Source organism: Gouania willdenowi, chromosome 1 (assembly GCF_900634775.1).
Source record: "Gouania willdenowi chromosome 1, fGouWil2.1, whole genome shotgun sequence".
NCBI classification, from domain to species: Eukaryota; Metazoa; Chordata; class Actinopteri; order Blenniiformes; family Gobiesocidae; genus Gouania; species Gouania willdenowi.
In genome coordinates, this window is record NC_041044.1 from 30855961 (window position 1) to 30880530 (window position 24570).

Here is a 24570-nt window from a genome sequence, read left to right on the forward strand (position 1 = left end):
CAACCTTTTTATAGGTTATCAACGCCGCTCTCACGCTGGCTGCTCGCCCCCAAAGCAAAGTGGCTCAGGACAACATGGATGTTTTTAAGGATCAGTGGGAGAAGCAAGTACGCATCCTGACCGAGGCTGTGGATGACATTACTTCTGTTGATGATTTTCTTTCTGTGTCAGGTACGATTCATTGTTTAACTATAGCCAATGATTTTTTTGGGTCTGATGATTTAAATAAATAGAAAAGAACTAACAGAATCTAAAATAGTTTTTTTCCCCCTAAATTTTGTTAACATTTTACTTCAGGTTTTATACATAAAGGCTGACATTACGCGTTTAACAAACGACACTTAATGACAGCCTTCATGACACCTTATTCATGCTAATCACAGATAATGACAGCCTTATGTATAAAACTTCAAGTAAAGTGTTGTTGTATAACTTCTATGTTTTAATATTATGAATTCATATTATTGATAAAGAAAATTTCCCAAGCAGGTAACAGTAAATAAGCTCTAAAAAAAACACTGATAGGAACCACGTTACATCAATAGTTTATACGTATGAGTATTACCATTTTTATTTTACATGGCTGTTATTTTTCCTGAGGGTTGAATAACTTTATTCAAGTGTGTTCACTGTTTATCTCTGTTCCAAAAGAGAACCACATTCTTGAAGATGTCAACAAATGTGTGATTGCGCTACAAGAGGGAGATGTAGACACTCTGGACAGAACTGCTGGAGCCATCCGCGGCCGAGCTGCACGTGTGGTCCACATCATTAACGCTGAGATGGAGAACTACGAACCAGGGGTCTACACCGAGCGTGTATTGGAGTCCATTAAGCTGTTGTCTGAGACTGGTGAGTGCTGCAGAACTAAACCCGTCACCTTATCATGCAAATTGTGCAGCCACATACTGGTAAAAGTCCTTTTTTTCCCTAATGCTAATTCATATAGATGCCTGACACACACACACGCACTCACACAGACTTACACATGTATTTGCATCATTAGTGACTAACAGATGCACATACACTACTGGTGAAAAGTTTTAGAACACCACACTTTTTCCAGTTTTTACTAAAACTTATTCAGTTTATTGTGTCATTGCACTCTGAAATGAAAGCATAGAACAAATAAGCAATTTGAGTTGAAAAAGAAATAATGGAAACAATGAATAATACTGTTCACCTGATGCTCATGAGGGTTGGTACCACAGTGTGTTCCAACACTGCTTTTATGCTGACAGAGGGGGTTGTAAGTAACCAAGAAAAGTTGGAACACCTGTAGGAATTAGTAGCACCAGCTTTCAAGGCTGATTCAACCTTCATTGCTGCAGAACAGCTTTAAATTGTTAACTCACTTTGTGTTCTCTGAAAAGAATTGCATAATTCTGAAATGTACATTATTTTTCAGTTTTGGGTAACCAAACCTTTTTTTTAACCTCTGGCTGTTCAGTACTTACCTTTGTAGCATTTCAAGTTATTCATTGGACTTGCATGACATGAATTGCAGTAAATAAGTGGAAAAATTAGGGTGTTTTAAAACTTTTGACAGGTAGTGTACATAAGCTGCTGCTGAGCCGAGTGTCCTTTAGATGTAGTGTGTCTTTGAAAATACATGCTGGCATTTCTCAACATTTTTGTAGAACTCCTAAACATTGTTATTTGTCAAGTTTATATCACATCTATGTGTGTGTATCAGGGTTGGGGTCAATTATATTTTTCAATTACAATCATGTTTTCAATTACTAAAGTTCAAATTCAATTAATCACAATTACTGAGCCTTTAATAAGCTCATAAAACATAATTAAATTCAATTAAATTCAACTTCAAGAAATTGGATTGGGGTTAGTGTTGGCCCGAGTGAGACTCGAACAGCAACCCGCTGTAATAATCTAATCTAGATGTAACAAATGCATGGATTCGTTTTTCAGCATCACTCTGGGCCAAGATATTCCTGATTTTAGAGATATTAGAGGTGAAAGAAGGCTGTCCTTGAGATTTGCTTAATATGAGAGTTAAAGGATGAGTCAGTATCAAAGATAACGCTCAAGTTTACACAAATAAAGATTGATTGATTGATTGATTGAGTTTTTTACTGTGGTGCTGGGTGCCATGGTGCCATACAGAGACACTATTTGCTCTCATAATTTATCTTTGACAGGGCTTGAGACTGCGACCAAAATGGTCACATATACAAGTATTTATTCAGTGTGTGCGAGTGAGGCTAAGAGGCTCTCGTAAAAATTGTTCCTACGTAGGTGATTGCATAGTTGACCTGCAATGATTTTTTCAAGAATTTTGGAAACAAAAGGGAAATTGGATCAGGGATAGGTTTGTTTAAGAGAGGTTTGATTATAGCATTTTTGAAGGCCTGCAGTACATAACCTGTTACTAGAGATGTATTCATCCAGTTCACCACACTAGCGCTAATTAGTGGAAAAACGTATTTAAATAGTGGAGTTGGGAATGAATCTAAAAGACAGGTCGTTGGTTTAGAAGCACTAACTATTGAGGTCAGTTCAGATAGACCAATTGGGGGGCATTTGCTTTGTTTCTAATTGTCAGAATTTTATCAGTAAAGAAGTTGATGAATTCATTACTGCTCAGGTTGACAGGAATAGAGGGTTCAACAGAGCTGGAGCTTTTGGTGAGCCTAGCTACAGTGTTGAATAAAAACGAGGATTATTCATGTTTTCCTCTATTAAATTTGAGTAAAAGGAAGTTCTAGCTTTGTGAAGAGCTTTTTTTCATAAGCTAACAAACTCTTTCTCCAGGCAATATGAACTTCTACCATGTTTGAAGAGAGACACTTCTTTTCCGATGCTCGCGATGCCTGTTTTAAAAGACGCATTTCAGAATTATACTAAGGAGCAACTTTTTTTTATGACATACCGTCTTCTTTTTAAGCGGAGCAACAGCATCCAAAGCTGTGTGCAGTGACAACATTGCAATGATGACAAAATCATCTATTTTCTCTGTCGTAAGACAATGATAGCTACTCTCTATTGAGATATCATATGGATCAGAGTTAAGCAGTGATGGAACTAAATCTTTAAATCTAGCTGCAGCTTTTTCAGACAGTGATCTACTATAGTGTACTCTTCTCTCAGAGTTTAAGCAAACTGATATTCTGAATTTAAAGGATGACAAAAATGATCTGAAAGACTATTATTTTGAGGGTATATTGTCAGGTGATCAATATATAATCCATATGTTAGAACAAGGTCCTGGGCATAATTAAGATAATATGTTTGTTTGTTTACATTTTGGGTAAAGCCAATTTAATCTAATAGTGAGGTAAATAATTTATTTAGGCTGTTAAAGTCACTTACTATAATAGCTTTATCAGTGCTCAATGCCAGATCAGTGAGAAAGTCAGAGAATTCAAAGAGAAACTCTGAATATGGACCAGGAGGACGGTAAACTATAACCAGTATGAGTTTTTTTTATTTCATTTTATTTTCATTATGGTTAAGTTTGGTTTTTGGTGTGACTGATAAGCTAGAGTGAAAAACTGCTTCCACTCTCCCTCCCCAACCGCCCTCGCGGGGAATATGGTGGTTATCATAGCTGGGAGGGCTGGCTTTATTAAGAACAACAAAATCTTCATTTTTGAGCCAAGTCTCTGTGAGGCATAATAAACCTTATTGATGGTCAGTTATAAGATCATTCACTAAGAGAGATTAAGGTGAACGCGATTTGATCTTTAATAGTCCAAATCTAATAGTTTTTTCATTGTTTTGTGTTCTGTTTGTAGTTTTAATTTTGATTATATTTTATGGTTAACTCCTCTACTGCTCTGTGCTTTGAGTAGGGGGCTTATCTATGGAGGTGTCTCTAGCTGCTTGTTTATTCTCAGCTAGTCATGCACGTGCAGAGCTCTGAATCATAGACCATAAATTTGATTTTAGCATTTGCGCTCCATCTAAATTTGGATGGACACCATCTTTTTTGAATAGATCAGTAGATCACAACTGGCTGTAGTGGAGCCTCTGTCATCGGGGTTGACTGGCGTTGGAGCAGCTGTGCAGGAATGTCTGATGGCGATCGGATCGCCCTCCTCTTGTGTTAGCTTTCTGTTAACATCACCTGTCGGTTTTGACCCATGTCTTAAATCAGCTGTAAAATACACAAAAAATATTATCTTTCATTCACTTTGTTTTTTATCTCTTGGTTAGCTTCCTTATCCATAAAACCATTGGTATTGATGTCTTTGGTGTGGGCGTCTGAGCCTTTTTTCTGTCAGTATACCACTAAATTCTATATTATGTAAAATAAAAAGGTAAAATGATCCTAAGTGAACTGAAATGTAGTGGGAAAACTTGACATGAAACATATTTTACTAATTGTTAACTACCTATGTGTAAGCCATAGAACTATAACATGGTTCCCCAGTTTAGCATTTTAATGAAATTGTAGTTTTTATATAATTTCCATGCCAATTACAATTACAAAGTGAATTATCTGAACGCAATTGCAATTAGTTTATGACTACAACAGCAACAGATGTTTTCAGTGACAGCTACAATTATAATTGTAATTAATTATTAATTACACGATTACAATTATAATTGACCCCAACCCTGGTGTGTGTATTGCATCTATATCAACTCCCGGAGGCCTGAGTTTGTCTGGAACAAAGGCAGGTGGACAAACAGGGCTTTTAACTACCTCCTATATATATATTTTACTAAACTATTGAGGTACCCTTCCAAAGAATCCTATCTATGTGTAGAATCACCTCTTTCTAAAAACATTAGTGAAGGAATATGTCGCTCTCGGGAGCGCTGTGAGTTGAAGTGTGGCGCTCTGATACATAAGCCACCTGTGCAAATGTCCGTTTTATGAAATATCCTTGAAACAAAATATTCTGCAGTCAAATGTGTCATTATGTCAAAGTGAAATCTAGTAGCTACTACATCTCGGCAACAAAGTGGTTGACAAATGGGAATCAGTGTCCCCGTGTCTTTCAAAATAATGAGGAAAATAGTCTAATTAACTTGGAAATCAATTAATCAAGTATGCCCCTAACAGCACACGTAATCCTACTGCTACTTTAAAGCATTGCAAACATTACCTTCTGATGTTTTGGTGTGAGTTTATCAGTTGCCAGGAGAAAATTGTTTGCTTTAATATTTTTTGTGGTGATAAAGTTTAGATTTACCTTTGGCAAGAAAGTGTTTAAACTGTGAGAATACAATGAAAAGTAAAGTGTAGAGTTTCAAGATGTAATGAGCCAGAATTGCTTTTGATTATTTGTTTAGTTAACTGTGCCTTTGTGCTACAAGGCACCACTATTGTGTCCATAGCCAAGAGATAGTCCCACACTGCATGCAATCTGATTTTTTTCCTTTCTTTTTGTATTTTGAGAAATACTTAAGGCTCTTTATTCAGTACATAAATTGTTAGAAAAGTCATGGTCTCACCTCCAACGATATTAATCTAAAAAAAAAAAAATGTAGCAAGTAAGTGAAGTGATTCAGCAAGAACAAGCTACTAGGATAGTCATCCAAGAAGCACTAAATCTTTAGCCAGACTTAAGTACGTAAACAGAATCCCAAAGTTTCTTAAGTAGTGACTTAAACAGTGAGTTGCAAGCAGAAATAATGTGTGACAGGGAGAGGACACAGAGGCTATTAACAAGTTAAGTCATCTTGGGTCATTCATTGAATGTCTTTAGGGATGAGTGGGTATCCCTTTAGTGAGCCCAGAGGGAAAAAAAGACCAGTAAATGTCAGCGACTATTACTGCTTAAAGCTTTACTTTGTCACATTTTGTCCACTATATTTTAAATATTAATATTTGTAATGCATAAAAAAAATCGAATGCACAACTTCCAAATAAATATTGGATTTTTGTTTGTTGTTTTAGATCTTTGGTCGTGTTGTAAATGAGAACATTTTCATTAATGTCTGTCTGAATTCACGTAAAAAGTACACTTTGGGAAACTATGAAAAAAGCGTATAATGGTTAAACAAAATGATTCTTCAAATATTAAACACATTAACATGTTACAGATTGTTAATGTATCAGTCATTTAGCTGGAATGTGATAGTTTGATGATAAAACCAAAGACCATAAAAACCTTGGCATGCCAGGCTGTGTTACTATGCAGAGAATTTTATTTTTTTTTGTTTGTCTGTTTGTCAGATAGCGTCAAAAGTATTTAAAGTATTTTCACAAACTTTCAACCAAAGATAAACCTCATACCTTGAAAGATCCCATTAAATTTTAAATAATAATTTTAAAGAAAAATCCCTATCGCTAATCATTAACAAAATTTCCATAATTCATATCTCGGTTTGTAATTGACCGATCTTCATGAAATTTTAGTCAGCTACTGTATGTCGGGTTGGTTCCTCAATTACCCCATAGCGTGTGCAATTTCCCTGGTTTATTTTTAACTCATTTTTATATATTTTTCCGTGTGATGTTTTTTTCTGTAATGTATAGTGCCCGTCGGAAGTATGCTTTCATGTGGGATTATAAGTATTTAGTTTAGTGTATTTTGAGTCATTTTCATGTTTTTGTTGTCGTTTGGTGTGTTTTTCTGTGTTGTCTTTTGTGTCATTTTTGTATAAATATTTAGTTTTGTGTATTTTGAGTCATTTTCATATTTTTTGTTGTCGTTTATTGTGTGTGCCTGTCTAACCGTTTACTGATCTGACTCAACACTGCAGTCACTACCACCCAATGGACGGGTATCGTGACACAGACTGTAACCAGACTAAATGGTGGTCCGTTACACACACAGACCTCCCTTGCTTTTATAGATAGATGTTGAAAGAAATTTCTTCCAAGCCTTTCTGTGTGCTCTAATTGTTTAATGTGTTTAACATGAACTTATAATAATAATAATAATACACTTAAAGGCATTTTTCAAGGTACCCAAGGTCACCGTACAGAAAAACAGATTAAAAAACAGTAGAGAACAAAATAAAAAAAAGAAAAAACAAGGTGGACAATAATGGAAGATCAGTGGAATAATGTTGATCAGAGGAAGAAGACAAGTTGAAAAATATGGGTTTAGAGATTTGAAAGTGGTGAGTGAATCTGCGTTTCGGAGGTCAGGAGGGAGTGAGTTCCAGAGCTGGGGAGAAGAGCGACTGAAAGTTCTGCTCCCCCTGGTGATGAGGTGCGCAGAGGGGGACACTGGGGTCACTTGAGTAGTATGGATCTGTTCATTCTAGAGTTTTTATACAAAAACAAATCTCCTGTATTTCGGCTAAAGGAAAATCTAAAACTTAACAAAATCCCCCAAAATATATCCTTGTACATGCACTAAAAATCCACAGCCTACAAGGTGAACAAAACAAAGCACAAGATGAAAGGAACGAAGTCATTTAGCAATTACCTGCCCATATAAATATATTCTACTACTATCCCTTGTTCACATCAGCCTATGCTGCCATCTTCCTGATGTTATTATTTTTTGTCACTCGGCTTTCTATTTCTCTTATTAGGGTCCATTCACTGAGGTGTTGTGTTTTTTGTTTTGCTCATTACTTTCATATGCTGTGAAAATCTAGAGACACAATCTGATCCACATTTTGGGAGCTTAGAAGTCCAGCATAATGCAGGTTATATACTGTATGTTTACACTTCTGTCTGAGCTCTTCTTTCGGTGCTCTACCGCGTCGTAATAGCCTACTTGAAGGCCCAGTAATATGGTGTCTTAAGCCATTCTGTTCCATTATAGCTTATATCAGATTAATTGATTGACGTAATTAATTGATTAGGCCCAGTAACGACGTCTCATGCACACTTAAGGTTAATTTGGTATGACCATAACCTTGTCACAGCCGAGGACTTTATGATAGTGCTGGTGTAACTATTAATCCTTCATAGAGCAAGGAACTTGTTTCAAGAGTCAGCAAGATCCAAAAGCATTATGTCAGCATTATTGGCGCTACATGGGAGAACTGTTGATGTAGCAACATTAGATCAATTCCAAATTTGGTCATGATATGCTTGCTATTTTCTTACATTACCATGTAAATATGGACGTAACATTAGAGGTCTTAATGGCTTAAAGTAAAAATAAATGAGACAGGTTTGAGTAATAATTCATTAAATTCACCTTTATTTTTTTTAACGAGAAATGCAAAAATAAATAGTCTCATGGCACTCATCACAAAAGAGTTATGATGAAACAACCCAACATTTTCACATGAGGAAGCTTAAGACATAATTATAATATTTCTCACACTTGAATTGGATGTAGCCTTCACATGAATAAAGTGAAATAAAATAATACAATTACACTGTAGATTCTCATCTGTTTCCTCACTCATTGTCCAGGCTTGGTGACATTATCAAGTAAAGACCATTATAGTTTAAAACGTCTCCGTGTTTCAGCCTCAAAGAGTAAAGAAACCCTAAAAACACTTTTTTTCTGCCAAAAACAAATGTATTTGGGTATAAAGTAGTTTTGTTGATTACATTTTCTCCAACTCATTTCAATTTGGTATTTTGTTATACAAATGTAAGAGTGACTGTCCTCTATGGGTTCAAACGCAGCTATTACAATCAAATCTTGCTATTGGCTGAGAATGGAGGTTTGTGATGTTTTGGTGGCTTCATGCATTTCGAACCACCACTGTTGGCCCTGCCGCTTTTATAAAAACTAGCACCTGCCGACTGCAATGTGTGATGAGTAGGTTGGATTAAGAGAATCGTGAATAGAGAGGTATAGTCAGTATTAACTCACTCAGTGCCATTGACGAGAAAACTCGTCATTTGCGTTTTTTCACGGAGATTACTAGAATACACCCTGGCGGCGGTCCCTCATAAATATCTAAGCTGTAGGGTGATGTAGTGACCAACTGGTGCCCTGAAGGTGGCAGCAGTGCACCTTTAGATGTGAGATTAGCCACTGATGTTACCATTAACTGGGAGGGAGAAGGAGGAACAAGTGAGATTATGGCGCTATGAAGTGATATTGTAAAGTATCCAGCAGCTCACAGCACCACAGAACATGTGTGGACCTGAGTAGATTATTGATAATGTTGCAATCGTGAGATAAAACCATCAACTAACCGGGTCAGCGCTGCATGTCGGGAGGAAGAATAAATTATGTCTGTGTGGGAGGGTGGGCCTCAACTGCGAGCCAGATAGCAAAATAGCAGGTGACATATAGGTGGCAGCAGTGCACCTTTGGATGCAAAGCTCAGATGGAGAGGAAATTAGTTTATGAGACAGAAAATGGCGCTACGAGAGATGATGTCGATGTTCCCACCAGCGCACAGCAACGCACATCCGACCAGAGCATGTGTGGACCTTTAGTCCGGGAGGAAGAGGAAGTTGCGTGTGTTCAGACTAACGGGAGAGAAACTTGGAGGAATGCCAGAATACAGTAAGAAATACATTCATTGTTTTATATAAGGAAACAATGTTCAGATGTTAGAGATGTCACTAAAGCAAAAAAAAAAGCTTTGAAGTTTGGCAGAAAAAGGCGGTTTTCTCAGCTTTTTGCTCTGACACTGAAGATTTGTGTAAAACTTACTCTATCGCTGCTTGCTCTCTGTTCGATGGCTAATTACAGGAGAATGAAAGAAGCCAGAAACAAAACGAAAGTAGAGGATTCAATTTTTCAGAATCTGGTGTCAGATCTCAGATAGTCATAGTACAAAATATTCTATGGGTCTTTAAAAATCAGTCAAAATGCTCAAAAACGGCACTGAGGGGGTAGAAATTCTGAAAATGGCTGTCACTAGGTAGTTAGCATCGCATTGATTGTTCTATAGATATTTTATAGAATAAACTGTGTCCTAAACACTCCATTTGCCCCGCCCATAATCAAGGCGTTTTTTTTCATTTCCAGCCTAGACGCACGTCAGCCACAACCTCAGGGTTTAGTTACTTTTTTAAATTTGTTCATTAATTATTTAGTATAAAATCAGTGTTATTTTCCTCTTGTTGGAGTCTTGGAAGACAGACTTTATACTTTACACCCAATTTATTGGCAAGCTTATGCAGTGCTACAGGCGATACTACATCATATGGGAATGTGTCAGTAAAGGGTTCAGCTGACTAATGCCATATGCTGTGTTTGTGCAGCTCAAACCCACAAGCTTTGTAAACCTTCTATTTTACTGATTGACTGGTGAGATTGTTTGGACACCACTGGGTTACTCATTGAAAAGTGAACTTTTGTTAAATTTCTTTATGTATCTTTCATATTTTTAAAATATATTTTGTAACACTGTGAGTATTAGTGTGCATCCCTGACTTTGGCCATCAAACTTCACAACTCTTCACTTTGACAAAGGGCCTTCAACGATTGTAGTTTGGAGTTACGGACTATACTTGTATCAGGTTTGGGGTCAATTAAATTTTGCAGTTACAACTGCAGTATGTCTTCAAATGTCCATGTTCAATTACAATTCAATTTACGATTACAGTGACCAGCATTTTTTCCAATTACAATTACATTTACATTTTTTATCTTTAGAAAGTCAATTACAATTACATTCTCAATTACTAAATTTCAATTACAATTAATCACAAGTCCTGAACTTGAAATAAATAACCTCATAAAAGTTAACCAGCTTCTTGTGTTAGCTTTCTCTTAGCATCTCTTATGATAACAGGACCTAAAATAAATATCTATCATCTAAATTCTTTCCTATCTATCGGTTACCTTGTTAGGCTTCCTAATCAATGAGAATATAGGTTTTAACATTATTGAAGTTGGCATCTGAGCTTTTTTTGTGTCAGTATACCCCTCAATTTTATATGTATGTATTTATTTTTAAATAGCACAATGTGGGAAACCTTGATATGAAACATACTGGATTTTAATGATTGTTAACTACATACGTGTAGAAATGTACATACAACTGTAACATGGTTCCCCAGTTTTGCATTTTATTATAATTGACATTTTTTGTAGAATTTTCATGGCAATTACAATTACAAAGTCTATTATCTAAAGTCAGTTACAATGTACTTACGATTACGACAGCGACAGATTGCTAAAATTTCAATTACATTAATAATTGTAACCATAATTGTAATTAATTTTCAATTATGCAATTACAATTATAATTGACCCCAACCCTGACTTGTATATTTGTATTATAGTTGTACTTATATTTGTTTTTGATCCTCATCTATTATTCTTGTGTAAATACAACATGTGTCTTGGTCTCTGTGTTTAACTATATTTTACTTTTAAACCATCTGTTTATCTTTTGATAATGTTTTTTGTCACTTTGTTATAATTTCTGCTTGGAGCCTTCGTGAAGTATTTTCTTCCTGGAATCAAAGTACATTCTGAGTGATTAGGCTTAAACTGGACAGAACAGCAACTGTTTCTCTGTGGGTTTATTGTTTCATTGCCCAGATGTGGGTTCTTGTTCTGTACTTCCTATCTCCCAATAAGTATATGCTTAAGTGGTTGGATTTATATTTAATAAACCAATGCAATATTGATGAAAGAGGATGCATCATAATCAGGTTCAAGATAATTGTATTTTATTACATTTGAGAAACTTGCGATAAGGATATACACTTGTAAATATAAGTTTTAAGGCTTTCTAATTTTTTGACATTACACAGAAATGCAAGCTCTTGTTGTGAAGTGACCTTAAACCAATCCTTCTCTCAAACAGTACAGTTTGGATTTTGATAAAGCGCACACATTATGATTTTTTTTTTTTAAATGTGACCCTCTTGTGTTAAGCCAATGTCGTCAATTAAAATCACCACTTTGTCTTTCTTCTCTGCCTTTTCTAACCAGCAGGGTATACAAATTAGACGGAATCTCAGCGGTACTTATGAACTCTACTATTTCAGCGTCTTACAGCTAACAACCTAAAGTGGGAGAAAACAAGAAATTGGATGCATACTTAAGTAGTGGGTTTGAAGATAATAAAGTTCACTCCAAAGCAACAATCCTCTAAATTTGTAAGCAGGTCCCCATCTTCAATTCTAAATGCTAATTGAGCTATTAAAGTGGGGAAAGTGCCGCCTGTCTTAGGCCAGCGTTTCATTGGCTCAATTTTTCTTTTTGATGAAGAGCTATTTTGTTTTTCATTCCTGTTCCCCTCTTATTGTCAGTTGGGGTTTTTAAGGTCTACCATGCACATCTGATCTCAGCCATAAAGCACTTATTGATCCTTGTTAACTTTCGCCTGCTTTTCCTCTCAGTCCTTACAGATCCGTTGTCTTATGGATTTGAACACAGTCGAGAAGAAATCTATAGCTGAAGGAAAGATGATTAAGTGTAGCTGAACAAAGGCAGAGGAGATAGGACCACACATACCTTTAGAGGGTACTGAGTCCAATTAACGAGACTCTACCAAAAAATCAATTACTGTCACAGAGGATTTCTCAAAGCGATCTGAGCAAGGATTTTAGCGGAATCCATTGGCGTAGTCACCCCCTGTTTTCTACATTTCTTGGCAGAGTGCGCATGTGTGAAACATTCAGCCAATGACCAAGATTGTGTCAATTGAGTTGGCGTCATTGCTTTTTTTTTATTATTATTATGTTGCCCCTGTGTTTATGCTGAAGGCAACTCATGCCAGTCACAACCACTGTCTTGTCTGTACGTCTGACAGCTGCCACATTGATGCTGCAATCATCAGGACAACATGCCCCCTGACCTTGTCTCAATTTTCCCATCCTTCTTTCTCATATTGAGTGTGGTCCGATTTATAGCCAGGCCAAATACAGGCTGCCAAAGCACACAACTCTTCTGTGTAAAGCTTAGCCATAGATTCCTGACAGACAGTCTACACATGGGCCCAGAATTGAAGTGTGTCCTTGAGAGGGTGAAAAATCAATAGCCTAATGGGAAAGTGGTTATGGCTTTGCTCTCTTTTCTCACTCTTCCTCTTCCAACCCTGGTGCACCCACTCTGTCCACTTACATCCTGTGTTTAAACTAATCTTCTCCTTAAAAAAGGGGGACACATTTTAAAGTTGATCATTAATGTGTAGCCTAGAGAGGTTTGATTAAAACACTGATATATGGCCCATGTCCGTGTGCCCTATAGTGAAGGTTGGGTCGTATTGCTCCTTGTTATTACATCCAGCCACAGTGAAGGATTTAGCAAGGGTTTCGCTGTGAGTAATGCCACACATGCCACCTACATGTCATGCCTGTAAATCAGTAGATCAAATCCGCTAAATAGAGGTGCAACAAGAGATAAAAAGCAAAGACACTTTATACTGCCTACCACTGAAATAATAGCTGTCAGGATCCTTTTCTAGATCTTTATTCAGAATACACTCACAGGAGTAGCACCGTCTGCCAACATATGTTTACGCCGAGATAAAAATAAAAGAATAGAAAAGAAAAATAAATTAGTTTACAATATAAATGGTCATCAGATTTTAGCACTTTCTCAAATTGCGTTAATTAGTTGAAAAAAATGATTACTTTATTGTTACATAATTACTGGTAAATACCAGCCCATTCTTACGTAATGGACTTTGATAAATTTCTCAATATAAGATGCTTATAATAAGATGCAGTTGCACAACATAACTTCCAATCGAAACACACTGAGTTTCAAAAGTCGTGTCGCGCGGCACGAAAAGAAAGTGAAAATCGTGGTGAAACAATTATATTCGTGACTGTGTCGCATTTCTACGTAAGCTCGTGTTGAACATATAAGAAATTCTTACTGTATTTAACCCTTCCCTAAGCAACAGTGTAGAGTCTGTGGAACAGTTGGGGTTACGGGACGATATATTGCGCAACAAGGTATTGCGGTTTCATCATGCAACACTTAATTTCTCCAAGTGTATGCAATTGATTCCTTTTTGTTACATTTCACAGAAAATCATCATGTTCCTTTTTTACTATCCCCTAAATTACAACTTTAACTAATCATAAAACATATAGGATTTGTACAGTTTAACAATTATGTGATATTTTACAAAAATCCACTAACATATCTTATCATAACCCATACACCAAATCTGCGACACTCAGAAACACTTGCTACAATCTCTCAGTGAGAAAAAAACATTGAAAGATTATCTGTATTTATCTTTGTGAGTTTGAAACCTGGCAAGAAAATCAGATTTCAGAGAGATCTAATTGATGACTAATGCTGCTGTTAGAACAGGCCTGAGGGCATCTTGTTGGTGGTCTACGGTATCATGTCTGCTTCTTTAGCTGTGCAAATAGAATGGAAAGCAGATGGTGAAAGTATGGGAGAGGAGGTGAGGTCTAGTAGTGCACGAGTAAAGAGGGAAACATTTGACGAAGAACAATGCTATGCAAGCAGCTGGATGATATAAGGATAGAGGTGAAACAGTTTAACCTATCATCACAGTGTGGGGGACCCAACCAGTAATAACACTGTATGTGTTAAGCTAATGAACCACAACATTGAAACTACCTTCATATTGTGTCCATACTTCCTGTTCTAGTAAACGTAGACAATAAAATCTTTCTAAGGTCTTACATCTGTGCAGCACATTTTGATAGGTATTAAAGGGCCCACGTTACACTAAATGGACTTTTCTGTGCTTTAAACATCATAAAGTGCTATTTAGGCTTCATACACATGCCCAAAGTGTTTTTTTCATTGATTCCCTCAGTTGTTAGTTAGAGGGTGATTTGCTCCTTTCTTACTGCAGGGTGAGCTCCAATTTGATGACACGTTCCCACTTTGATGACAAATTTGATGCGGCACTGTGCTGGATAAGCCGCGCCTCCAAGAAGTTCTCTGCCGTGATTGACATGTAAACAGACACGCCCACAAATGTGCGCATTGAGCATGTGCTCGGCTACGGAGTGGGTGGGAGAAGGGCGGGCCAGGGAGGAGGAAATTAGTGTCCCGTCTACAGACACACCCACTCATGAATATGCATAACTAGGCCATCAGCCTGTTTGTGTAGAGTTGCTCATAAAGTGACTTTTCAGAGGCTAAAACTCTGGAAAACAGGCGAGTTTGGGAAAATAAACCTCAAATACTATGTTTTTGGGGTTCTTAAAATAATTGGAGATGGGTGAAACCTTGTGTGGGACCTTTAAAAAATGAATCTTGCCACCGTCTTTAATAATATATGATCGATTTCTAAAATATAGTTAGTGGTCTGTGTTTTTGAAGCCAGATATAGGCAAGACATGGCATTTTTTGCATCGCACATTTATTACACAAGGCCTTTCAATGTGCTTTTCATTATGTGAATGCTGAGTTTTCCTTAGAAGTCCCTGTAACTTCTCTGGCTTAAAGTGCAACCCTGAATACCAGCAAAACCTTAACAATACTCATGTGTTATGAATGCTTTCAATCCACTTCCTATCCACGACAAACTCAAGCTTCTGATATCCATTAACTTCATTTTTCTATAAATGTAAAATATCAGCTTTAGGACCTGGCTGGACTTCGACTGGCCAATACATCCAACCTTTTGACAGACACTACTATAGTGAGATAATCAATGTTTAGTTGCCTCAGTGGGGTCCTTGTTGGTAGTTGTTATGGCCGGCTCTCTATACATGACATTAATATTAAAGTCAGATCATAAATACTTTATTACCTAGTCAAAAATTGGTCACACAGGCAACAAAACTGTATAAAGGGCTGCCAGGAAGAAAAAAAAGTCCAATTCCACAGTCTTTGTCAATTAGGCTTGGTTAGAAATGAGTCATGAAATAAAAAAATACAATAAAATGTTTAAGTTACTACCCAACTGTTGTTAATGCTGTGCATCTTTACAGCATACATTTAGGTGTAATAGTGTAACATAGAGCAGGCTTTATTGGTAGATCATGCCTGAGTGAGTGAGTAACATGTATTTTGGGAAAAGGTGAACACAGTGGTTGGTCCTGCCCAATGGTGTATCTTATTCATTCTATGTATGTTTCTGATCAGATGGAGCAGATCTATCAACAGATGTGTTTCACTGCCAACAGATGTATTTTAAGGTTGTAATGAACTCCTTGAGAAGCTTTTCTATAGCATAACAACAATCATTGCTTTACTACGCTAAAGCTTTTTTTCTTGTACCAGCACTTCAGGCACAAGCACTGGCTGGATGGTTATTGGTTTATTGATTTTTACATGTAATGCCTCAATTTGTCATCTATAAGCAATTGTTTAAGAATCATTCTTTGTTAAAAGAAACTTTGCTTTTTTAAGCAGTCTGAATATAGCCTTTATATAGCACCTTTCAGCTGCTCATAAAAATACTAAGGTAGATGTGACAATGATACGGTATATACAATCACATACCTTTTTTCCTTATTTTATTGTGGCTTTTTCTATTTATGTCCTTTGACGAAATTAAATTTTATGTGTCGGTCGAGCTGTCTTTTTTTTTTAATCCTATTATACACCCTGGTTTCACCATCGCTGCTTTGATGTTTTTAAGCATTCATTGTTCTTTCCACTTTGGTCACGTGTAAGCGTAGAGGGTGAAAAGATTTAATTCCTATATGGTCACATTTAATTCCCTTCATCATTTTTCAACCGGAATGAGTAAAATTGCTCCTTACCATCAGCAACTTTGCCCATTAAGAGCTCGGAGAGCATTTAAATTTTCCCCATTTAAATCGCCTTCCCAGCAATTCCCGAAAGCCTATTTTACGCTTTTCATTAGGTGGACTAAAGTGACTTATATATGAAATTAAAAAAAGACACTTTTCATAATGCCTTTCATGTTTTGGAAAAAATAAAATAGCGTTTTATTATTTTCTTTTTCTCTGAATTTCAGTTAGAGCTTCAGTGCAAACAGGTTAATTGGTTGTGTATACTGTTCATATGAGAGCAGTGGGTGTACGTGTAAGTGTGGAGATTAATAATAGACTCAATGTTGACTTTGTGGTGTTGACGTACCATTTCAGCTGCAGTAATCATTCCACATTGTGATGCTATTTCTTCTGCACTTGTCCTTATTGTACATTTCTCCTTTTCTTACATTGTGCTTCAAAACTCTAGTGTTGATGTAGTTTGTTGCAGGTTATGTTTTTTTGTACAATCACGACATGCGACTACATTTTATTTTATTTTGATTTACGTGTTCCTTTCATAAAAATGCAAATCAACAAATACTGTAATATCACAGTCCAAATGAAACATTTTCATGATTGGAAAGGAGCAGTAAGAAGAATACAATTCTTATATTTCTGCCCCTTAACTTGATAAATACATAATTAATGACCCCACCAACCTTCCTCCGTCACTCCACACAATGTTCACTATTCTTTTACAAACACAAAATGACAAATGAAAATTTACAAACCACACCCCATGTCCCCATTTGTTTTGCCTCATACATTATTTTTTTTATGTAAACTTTACACCGACAACAGAAAAGCGCATTAGTACTAGTAGTATTTACGCTTTTCTGTTGTGCCAGATTTTTAACAGCTTTAGCTTAGCTTGACAGAGGAATGTTTTCTCCATGCAGTGATGCCAAATTATAGATAAATGCAATATGTAAATACATAAAAAAAAAATTGTTTTCTTAAATTCAATCAGAAAAACTGTACTAAAAGGGGTTAAAAATGTCATAAACAAGACTTTCCTAATAACAAAACATGTGGTTTGCTAAACACAAGGATATCTGAAAATGCAATAAAATAGAAAAAATGGCAACCGAAGCTCTTTGACGTTACAGTGCCTTTGTTTGCACAAATAATGAAAGATACAATGTAAAACATCAAAACAATATTACTTCTTTCTTTAAGTGAAAACAATAAACCTCCGCGTTCAAAAGCTTAACCGTTTACAGCGGACAGAGTTGTGTTTTCACTCAATTTTTAAAGCATTGCAATTACTGTAACCGAGCACCCACAGCTGTGCACGTAAACCCAAGTTGTTTTTTTTGTTATGGTAATGTCCGTGGCCATAAAGTCTATGTCAAAAATCTATTTTTATACTGCATTCAATTATTATGAGTGCTGAATATTTTGGGGGTTGATATTCAGCAAAAAAATGTTAACCCTTTTCCTGTATTCTTGAATATTTAATACGGTCTATTCACATGCAGCACAATTCATTAAAACACACAAAGAGCAAAATGCTTCTCCGGCAGGTCTGGCCAGTTGATACAGACAATAAAACCAACAATTTTTTTATGGTCAATAGGGGCTTGTTTTTTGTTGGTTTGCTTTTGTTAGCATTCAAAGTCTTTGATGAATTTGTTTCCACTCATCGACATTTTCGACTTGACAGGCTGAGCTCACAAGTAACCATCCTTGTCCTGTAACGCTGAAGCGCACACGTTTATTTCCCAGCTTCTTCCCTTATTCGCACACAAACATCCAACCATATGCCACACAACCTCATTTGCAAAAACTGATGTGTGACAGGCCAGCCAACTTCCTGCTGGGTAAGCGAAGGTGAAGCAGCTAATTGGTGTGCGACGTGCATGCAGCGTATTGTCATTTACACAGATGTTAAGGATGTCATCTCACCTTTCTCTCCTGCAAGAATAATAAAGTGTGGCAAATGACTTCTCAACTGTAATGAAAAACCAACAACTGCATGTTCCAGAGCATATTTTCCCCTTTCTGTATGTCACCCATTCTGAAAATGTCGAAGACTCACAAGTAATCTTTTGTTTTCTTTGCCGAAACACATCCCCCCCTTTTTGCAGTCATGCCTCGTTTTGCTGAACAAGTGGAGGTTGCTATTGAGGCGCTGAGTACAAACCCACCACAGGCCTTCGAGGAGAATGAGTTCATTGATGCATCCCGTCTGGTGTATGATGGCGTCCGTGACATCAGGAAAGCTGTCCTCATGATAAGGGTATGTCTGCTGCCTCCTCTGAGTAAAGAAATGCTGAACAAAAACATATTTTTCATAAAGTGTTTGGAATTCCTCACTAATACCTGACATATGATTGGGGTTTAATTTTTTGTCAATGGTAAATGTGTATCAATGAATAAAAATCAATAACGTTTAATTATTTTTTTGTTGGTGTACACAACCTATTTTAAAAATTATAATTTACTGATTTTTAATAGAAATAATTAATTAAGAGAAAACATGTAAGTGACTGTAAGTGTATTTCATGTTTATTATTCCTTTGTAATTTATTTAAAAACCCAGGCAGCCACCTGGGTTGCCTAGCGGGAAGGCCGGCTCTGATTACAATATTATTAAATGTATCCACGGCTGTGCGCGCCGCATACCAGTATGAATGTCTGGCTGGGCCCTTGGAGAGGGTCCTGACTTTGACAATAACTAAGGCTCATAGCAGTGGCAGCATCGATGAAGGGTGATCTGGGGCGCTCGGCCGGTACGCCTGGGGGCTGGTGGGGCGACTTGCAGCATCCCCTTGGTGGCCCTGGCAGCTGGGGATATGGCCGTCGTCCTTGGGCGGGCTGCTGCCGGTGCTGCTTCTGTTCCGGTTCCTTCTGGCGTGGGGTCCGGCCTCTGCTGGCTATGGGCCTGCCGGTGGGTGCCCGCTGGCTGGCTGACTGACGCGGCTCTGGCCGTATACTGGGCGTGGGCCTTTGCTCCTCCACTGGACGTTGATCCCAAATACCAGTTTTAGGTATAACCACTCACTCCTGCCCTCTGTTCACGGCCACTACCGTTATACTTAAGCTCCACACTTACTACCAGACTGGCTGAACGGATTACACAACACAATAAGCACAATATGCACAACTATAACATCACATCTCAATCTCACGCTCACTTTAAAGCAGTCAACTCTTCCATGCTCTTTCCATTTCCTACCGTGACTCCCAGTTCCCTTCTCCCTTATCTAGGTGTAACACTGCCCTCTCTTTTTTATATCTTCCCTATAATAAAGTGTTTCTTACCCTTCCTTAAGGAGGGCTGGTGATGGCAATTATGCAATAAAATAACTTCATTCATTTAATTGCAATGACAAAACATGCATTGCTGTCTTTAAAATATTGCACTTCTTGTAGTGTTGACCTTTGACAGCATGTGTAGACAAAGTAGAAAAAAAATTCTATATTTGGTTATTAGAAACTATCTCAGTTTCTGAGGTAGTCACCTGTACATTTCTGGAAACCAATTTGTGTGTGTGTGTGTGTGTGTGGGGGGGATTCATGAGGCTGCTATAGTATTTATTAATATACATTTTTATTATTATTATCCTCAGCTCCTCTGCCTCACAAGACCACTGTAATGTTACGGTATCTTCATTTTACACCCGACTTGGCCCACCTCTGTTCACCGTGTAATTCATTTATTCAACTGTAGGCTTGTTGGAAGGTTTCCCAGCGTAGCTCTAAAAAATCTAATTATAGAAAATAATTTGATGTTGGTAAATAATGTAAAACAGGCAGCTTTGAACTGTGCGGGACCAGCTGGCTTCATAATCCTCTCAGAGTTCAATTACTTACTGAGGAAACAACATGGAAGATTCTGACTTTCTCTAGTGTCACATTATGTCATATAGATGGCAATCATTGATGCGACTTGCATTAAATAATAGGTTTTTATTTTTTTTCTCAGTGTGTGTACTTAAACTGAATAATAGCTATTTGAGAACAGGACTACACTGGCCCATAGATTAGGAATCCAATTCTCCACAGTGTTTAAAAATATGAGGCAGGACATGAAAGAAGTTTGTGTAAGAAGAATAAGAAGTTTTTAAAAACAGTTTTACATGCGGGGACACAGTATCAAATATTGCATACAGTTGTTTATTTAACTTTCTGCTCCTACACTGACCTGCATCTAATCTTGTAAATAAAGTTTGACTTTTACCTAAAACTGAATAAATGGCTCTGCATTGAGAAACTGTAGACAAGGGAACATTGCAGTTATAGTTCAGGGTTTCTATAATCCCTGGAACGGAGAGTGTGCTTGAGTAATAGATCCTATAGGGTTTATCAGATGCCAGACACTACAGTCTGGGATTTCAGAAGGTAGGCAGGAAGCCTCAAAACTTAGCACAGTAACAAAATGATTTATCTCTCCGATATAACGTCCACAAAGTAAAGAGTGGATTTACTTTGTGCACTGATCAAAGCAATCTCGTCCTTTGTGTTGGCACCCCTGCTGCACTGCACAATAACCTCATTGAAATGAATGATTGAGAAGGTTTCCTTTATACGGTCTTTAATGGACGTGCGAGCATGACTTCAGCCAAACTGTAGAGTAAATATCTTTATTTATGGTGATGCACTGTAAATAAACACAATCTTGACATTGGAGCAGTTTTGCTTTCATTGCATAGATTTTGTTTAAAAAATAAAATAAAAAAAAAGATAAAAAAACAGGAAAAACAAAGCGCACCTAATTCATTACTAAGACTTTTCTATAAAAAAAAATGCATTATAGACAGTGGATACACTACAATCACAAACTATAAAAACCCTTCAGCCCATAGTCCTGATTGGTTGATCGTCCAGTTATATTTCCACTTGTAATGGACTCATTATCTATGAGCGTAATTAGAAGTCATTGGTTTGACTTATATTTGTGCTTAAATTGAATGGAAGGTTTTACTGCTCAGAGCCAATCCCAGCTTGTTCACAGCACAGGATTCATCCCAGACTAGCTTCCAGTTCTTTACTGAACAAACATGACTTGTACTCTTTAGTTCACCTTTACAGTCAATATAGAAACTGCATTTAATCAAACATACATGTTTTTGGAGAGAGAGGATATGCAAACTCATTCAGGAAGGCTGTGAGCATGACTGCTAAGATACAAACCCTAACTCTAACTATTTAATAATGGTGTCGCATTGCTGGACTAAAAGTTTTGACATGTATATGATCAGTTTTGAGTGTTTTATTTGTGTAACAATAATCGGTGCCTTGATTCCCTTGCCATTACCTTTTTTTTTTCTCTGTCGTTTCAATTTCTATTTATCCCCAGGGCAAATAAGTACTGTCCCTATTAGGTGAAACTGTGTGATTGAAACAGAAAATAAAGGGAAATTATTGTGTCAACATAGCTAGCCTAAAAGACTATTATATGTAAAGTTTACTCGTAAGAATGACAGATGATTTAGAAGCTATAACTGTAATAAAAATGCTTTAAATGCACGTTTGGTTGGTCAACATGTTTGAAAGACTGACATAGCAATTACTCAAGGACGTGCTCCATATATTACATTTTGAACTAGTTTTATGAAGTTCATTGGTAGTGTAGATTTACCCATTTTAAGTTGTTTTTCTTGTTTTGCTGAAAGGCATGCGTGGATTTGTAATAAAATGTCAAAATCCATCTACCATAAGGTTCCTGGTCTTGTTAGCAATAATATCAGCATGTCCAAATAACGTAATGAAACGTAACTGAGCGCTTAAAGGGTCGGACAAACTTTGTATGTGAACGCTGATTGGCTGAAATCTCCAAAATGGCGATGCCCACATATTAAGGGATATTATGCGCGAAATTTCTGACACAAATTTGTAGCAAATTATTATTATTATTATTATTATTATTATTATTATTATTATTATTATTATTATTATTATTATTATTATTATTCAGCTTTTGATTCGTCATCTAAAGTCCATTCATGGGATGGTTTGTGTATTGCTATAATAAAATGCAATTCAATTGAAATCAAGTATTGTTTTAAAATATTCTGTGTAAAATAAAGTGCATTATGTGAACATCAAAACATTTTGCAGCTGTAACTGTTGATAAATAAGATTACTTGAACAAAGGGGTCCTAATGACACTCCATACGGTTTAAGCTCTGCGTGAATTAATTATCTGGAGCTAATTTTCAAAGAGTAGATCTTTAGCTTTCTCTTGATAACGCTCATTAGAGAACAGTAGGAACACATTTCATTTAGTTATTTTCTGTTGTCACCTCATTGACTCTACTGGGATTGGCTACATTGTATCGGCTCCTACATCTGTAAATTTTATTCATTGCTGCCAAAGGCGATAATCCACCAACAAGCTGCTACTTTGTAGTTGTTGTTTTATAGCCAGTGTGACTATTGCCACTAAACCTTAGATTTATTATCACCTCTTGAAAAATATTTAGGTGTGTCAAGGTCTTGTAACATAGTCATATATTGATGTATTGATTCAATGTTTCTGTACAGTTTGTAAAGGCTTACTTTGAAGCTAACTGGATTTCTGTCATGATTGGGAAACATATTCCAATCATGACAGAAATCCAGTTTCTTTTCCCTTTTTTAAAGGTCCAGTATCATGCTATTTTTCACCCATCTCCATTTGTTTCAAGAACCCCAACAACAACAACATTTTCCCAAACTCACCTGTTTTCTGGAGCTTTAGCCCTCTGAAAAGTCATTTTTAGAGCACTCTCAAAAACAGGCTGTTTTTTGGGCCCACTCATGCTTACACACGAGTGGGCTTAAACACACACGCTACTTCAGCGGGTGTGTTTATTACAGCAGCAGCGGCAGTAAATCCTCTTCTGACCACAAAAATAGTCCATTTAAGACAGTAGTCCATTGTTTTTTCCTACTGCTGCTTCGCATTGGATCACAAACACATCAGCTCATCCCACAAAGGCGATACAAGGCAGTATAACGGCAACTAAAAACGGAACTGATTGTGACCACACGCTGCGCCGCAGGAAGTTTCAAGCACTCCTGTGCTGCTACTCCGCTTTCTTGTCCTCCATGCCTCTTATGACCACAGGACTAGTCTATTTAGGACAATAGTCCATTGTTTTGCCCAACCACTGCATCGCATTGGGTCACAAACACGTCAGATCATCCCATACAGGCGATACAAGGTGGTATAACTGCCTACTAAAAATTAAACTGATTGTGAACGCTCTTCGGCTTATCTAAATACTGGATAATCTATAAACTGAACATAAATATATTTACTGTAATATCAACCTGCCATCGCTGTGTTTGTTTTACCTGTGAGGTAGTTTGAGAGGGAGGAGCTCACATTCTTATGTAGGGTAGGAGGAGCCAGGATTGTCAGGAGGAGGAGTTTCGGTGTTGTGACATCACAACGCAAGAAAAATCCAACTCACCCGTTTGGAGCTGACTTTTTACAAAATGCGGAATAACAAAGGAGTGAGGAAACAGAACTTTTTCAACTTTGACTCTGAATGAGGCAAAGGGAATGTATATCACTGTAGCAAAACCATTCTAAAGTGAATTTTTCATAATACAGCACCTTTAAACAGCATTGTGTATGATATTTATTCGATCTTGATTATTTAAATGCTCATTATTGTACAGTCGCAGTCTCATTACTTATTCTGCATTGTATTCAACAGCTTTGACATTCAGCTGTTGGAATCCTTATTTCTTAAGCTAAGGTTCTTTAGCACATAACCCAGAGTGAAGCAAACAAGGCTAGTATTTCCCTTAAGCCAAATTTAGAAGGCAAGGGAAAGTTTGCCTTTTCCACCCGCCTTCTGATTTCTTTTTTATTATTCTAATTTCAATTTCAGCTCCTTTTTTCTGACCATGTCTATATGTGCTTTGCAGACACCTGAGGAGCTGGAAGATGACTCTGACTTTGAACAGGAGGACTATGATACTCGCAGCAGGACTAGTGTGCAGACTGAAGACGATCAACTCATCGCTGGACAAAGTGCAAGGGTGAGTTCAAGATGAAGTTATCTGAAATGTCACTATGCCATAAATCCTTAAAGAATTTTAATTAAGAATGCGTAGCTGCTTCAGCTGGAGGCTGAAATCCAAGCTGAACC

At 37.0% G+C, this 24570-nt stretch overlaps 1 protein-coding gene across 1 annotated transcript in view; it reads left to right on the forward strand.

Annotated features, from left to right (window-relative positions):
- The window catches only part of ctnna2 (catenin (cadherin-associated protein), alpha 2), a 342575-nt gene that overhangs the window by 292325 nt on the left and 25680 nt on the right, over window positions 1-24570 (forward strand). Inside the window, exons 11-14 of the mRNA XM_028456891.1 lie at window positions 15-171; window positions 652-852; window positions 18568-18719; window positions 24347-24460. Coding sequence (XP_028312692.1) covers window positions 15-171; window positions 652-852; window positions 18568-18719; window positions 24347-24460 — 624 coding nt within the window. The remainder of the gene's footprint in view (window positions 1-14; window positions 172-651; window positions 853-18567; window positions 18720-24346; window positions 24461-24570) is intronic.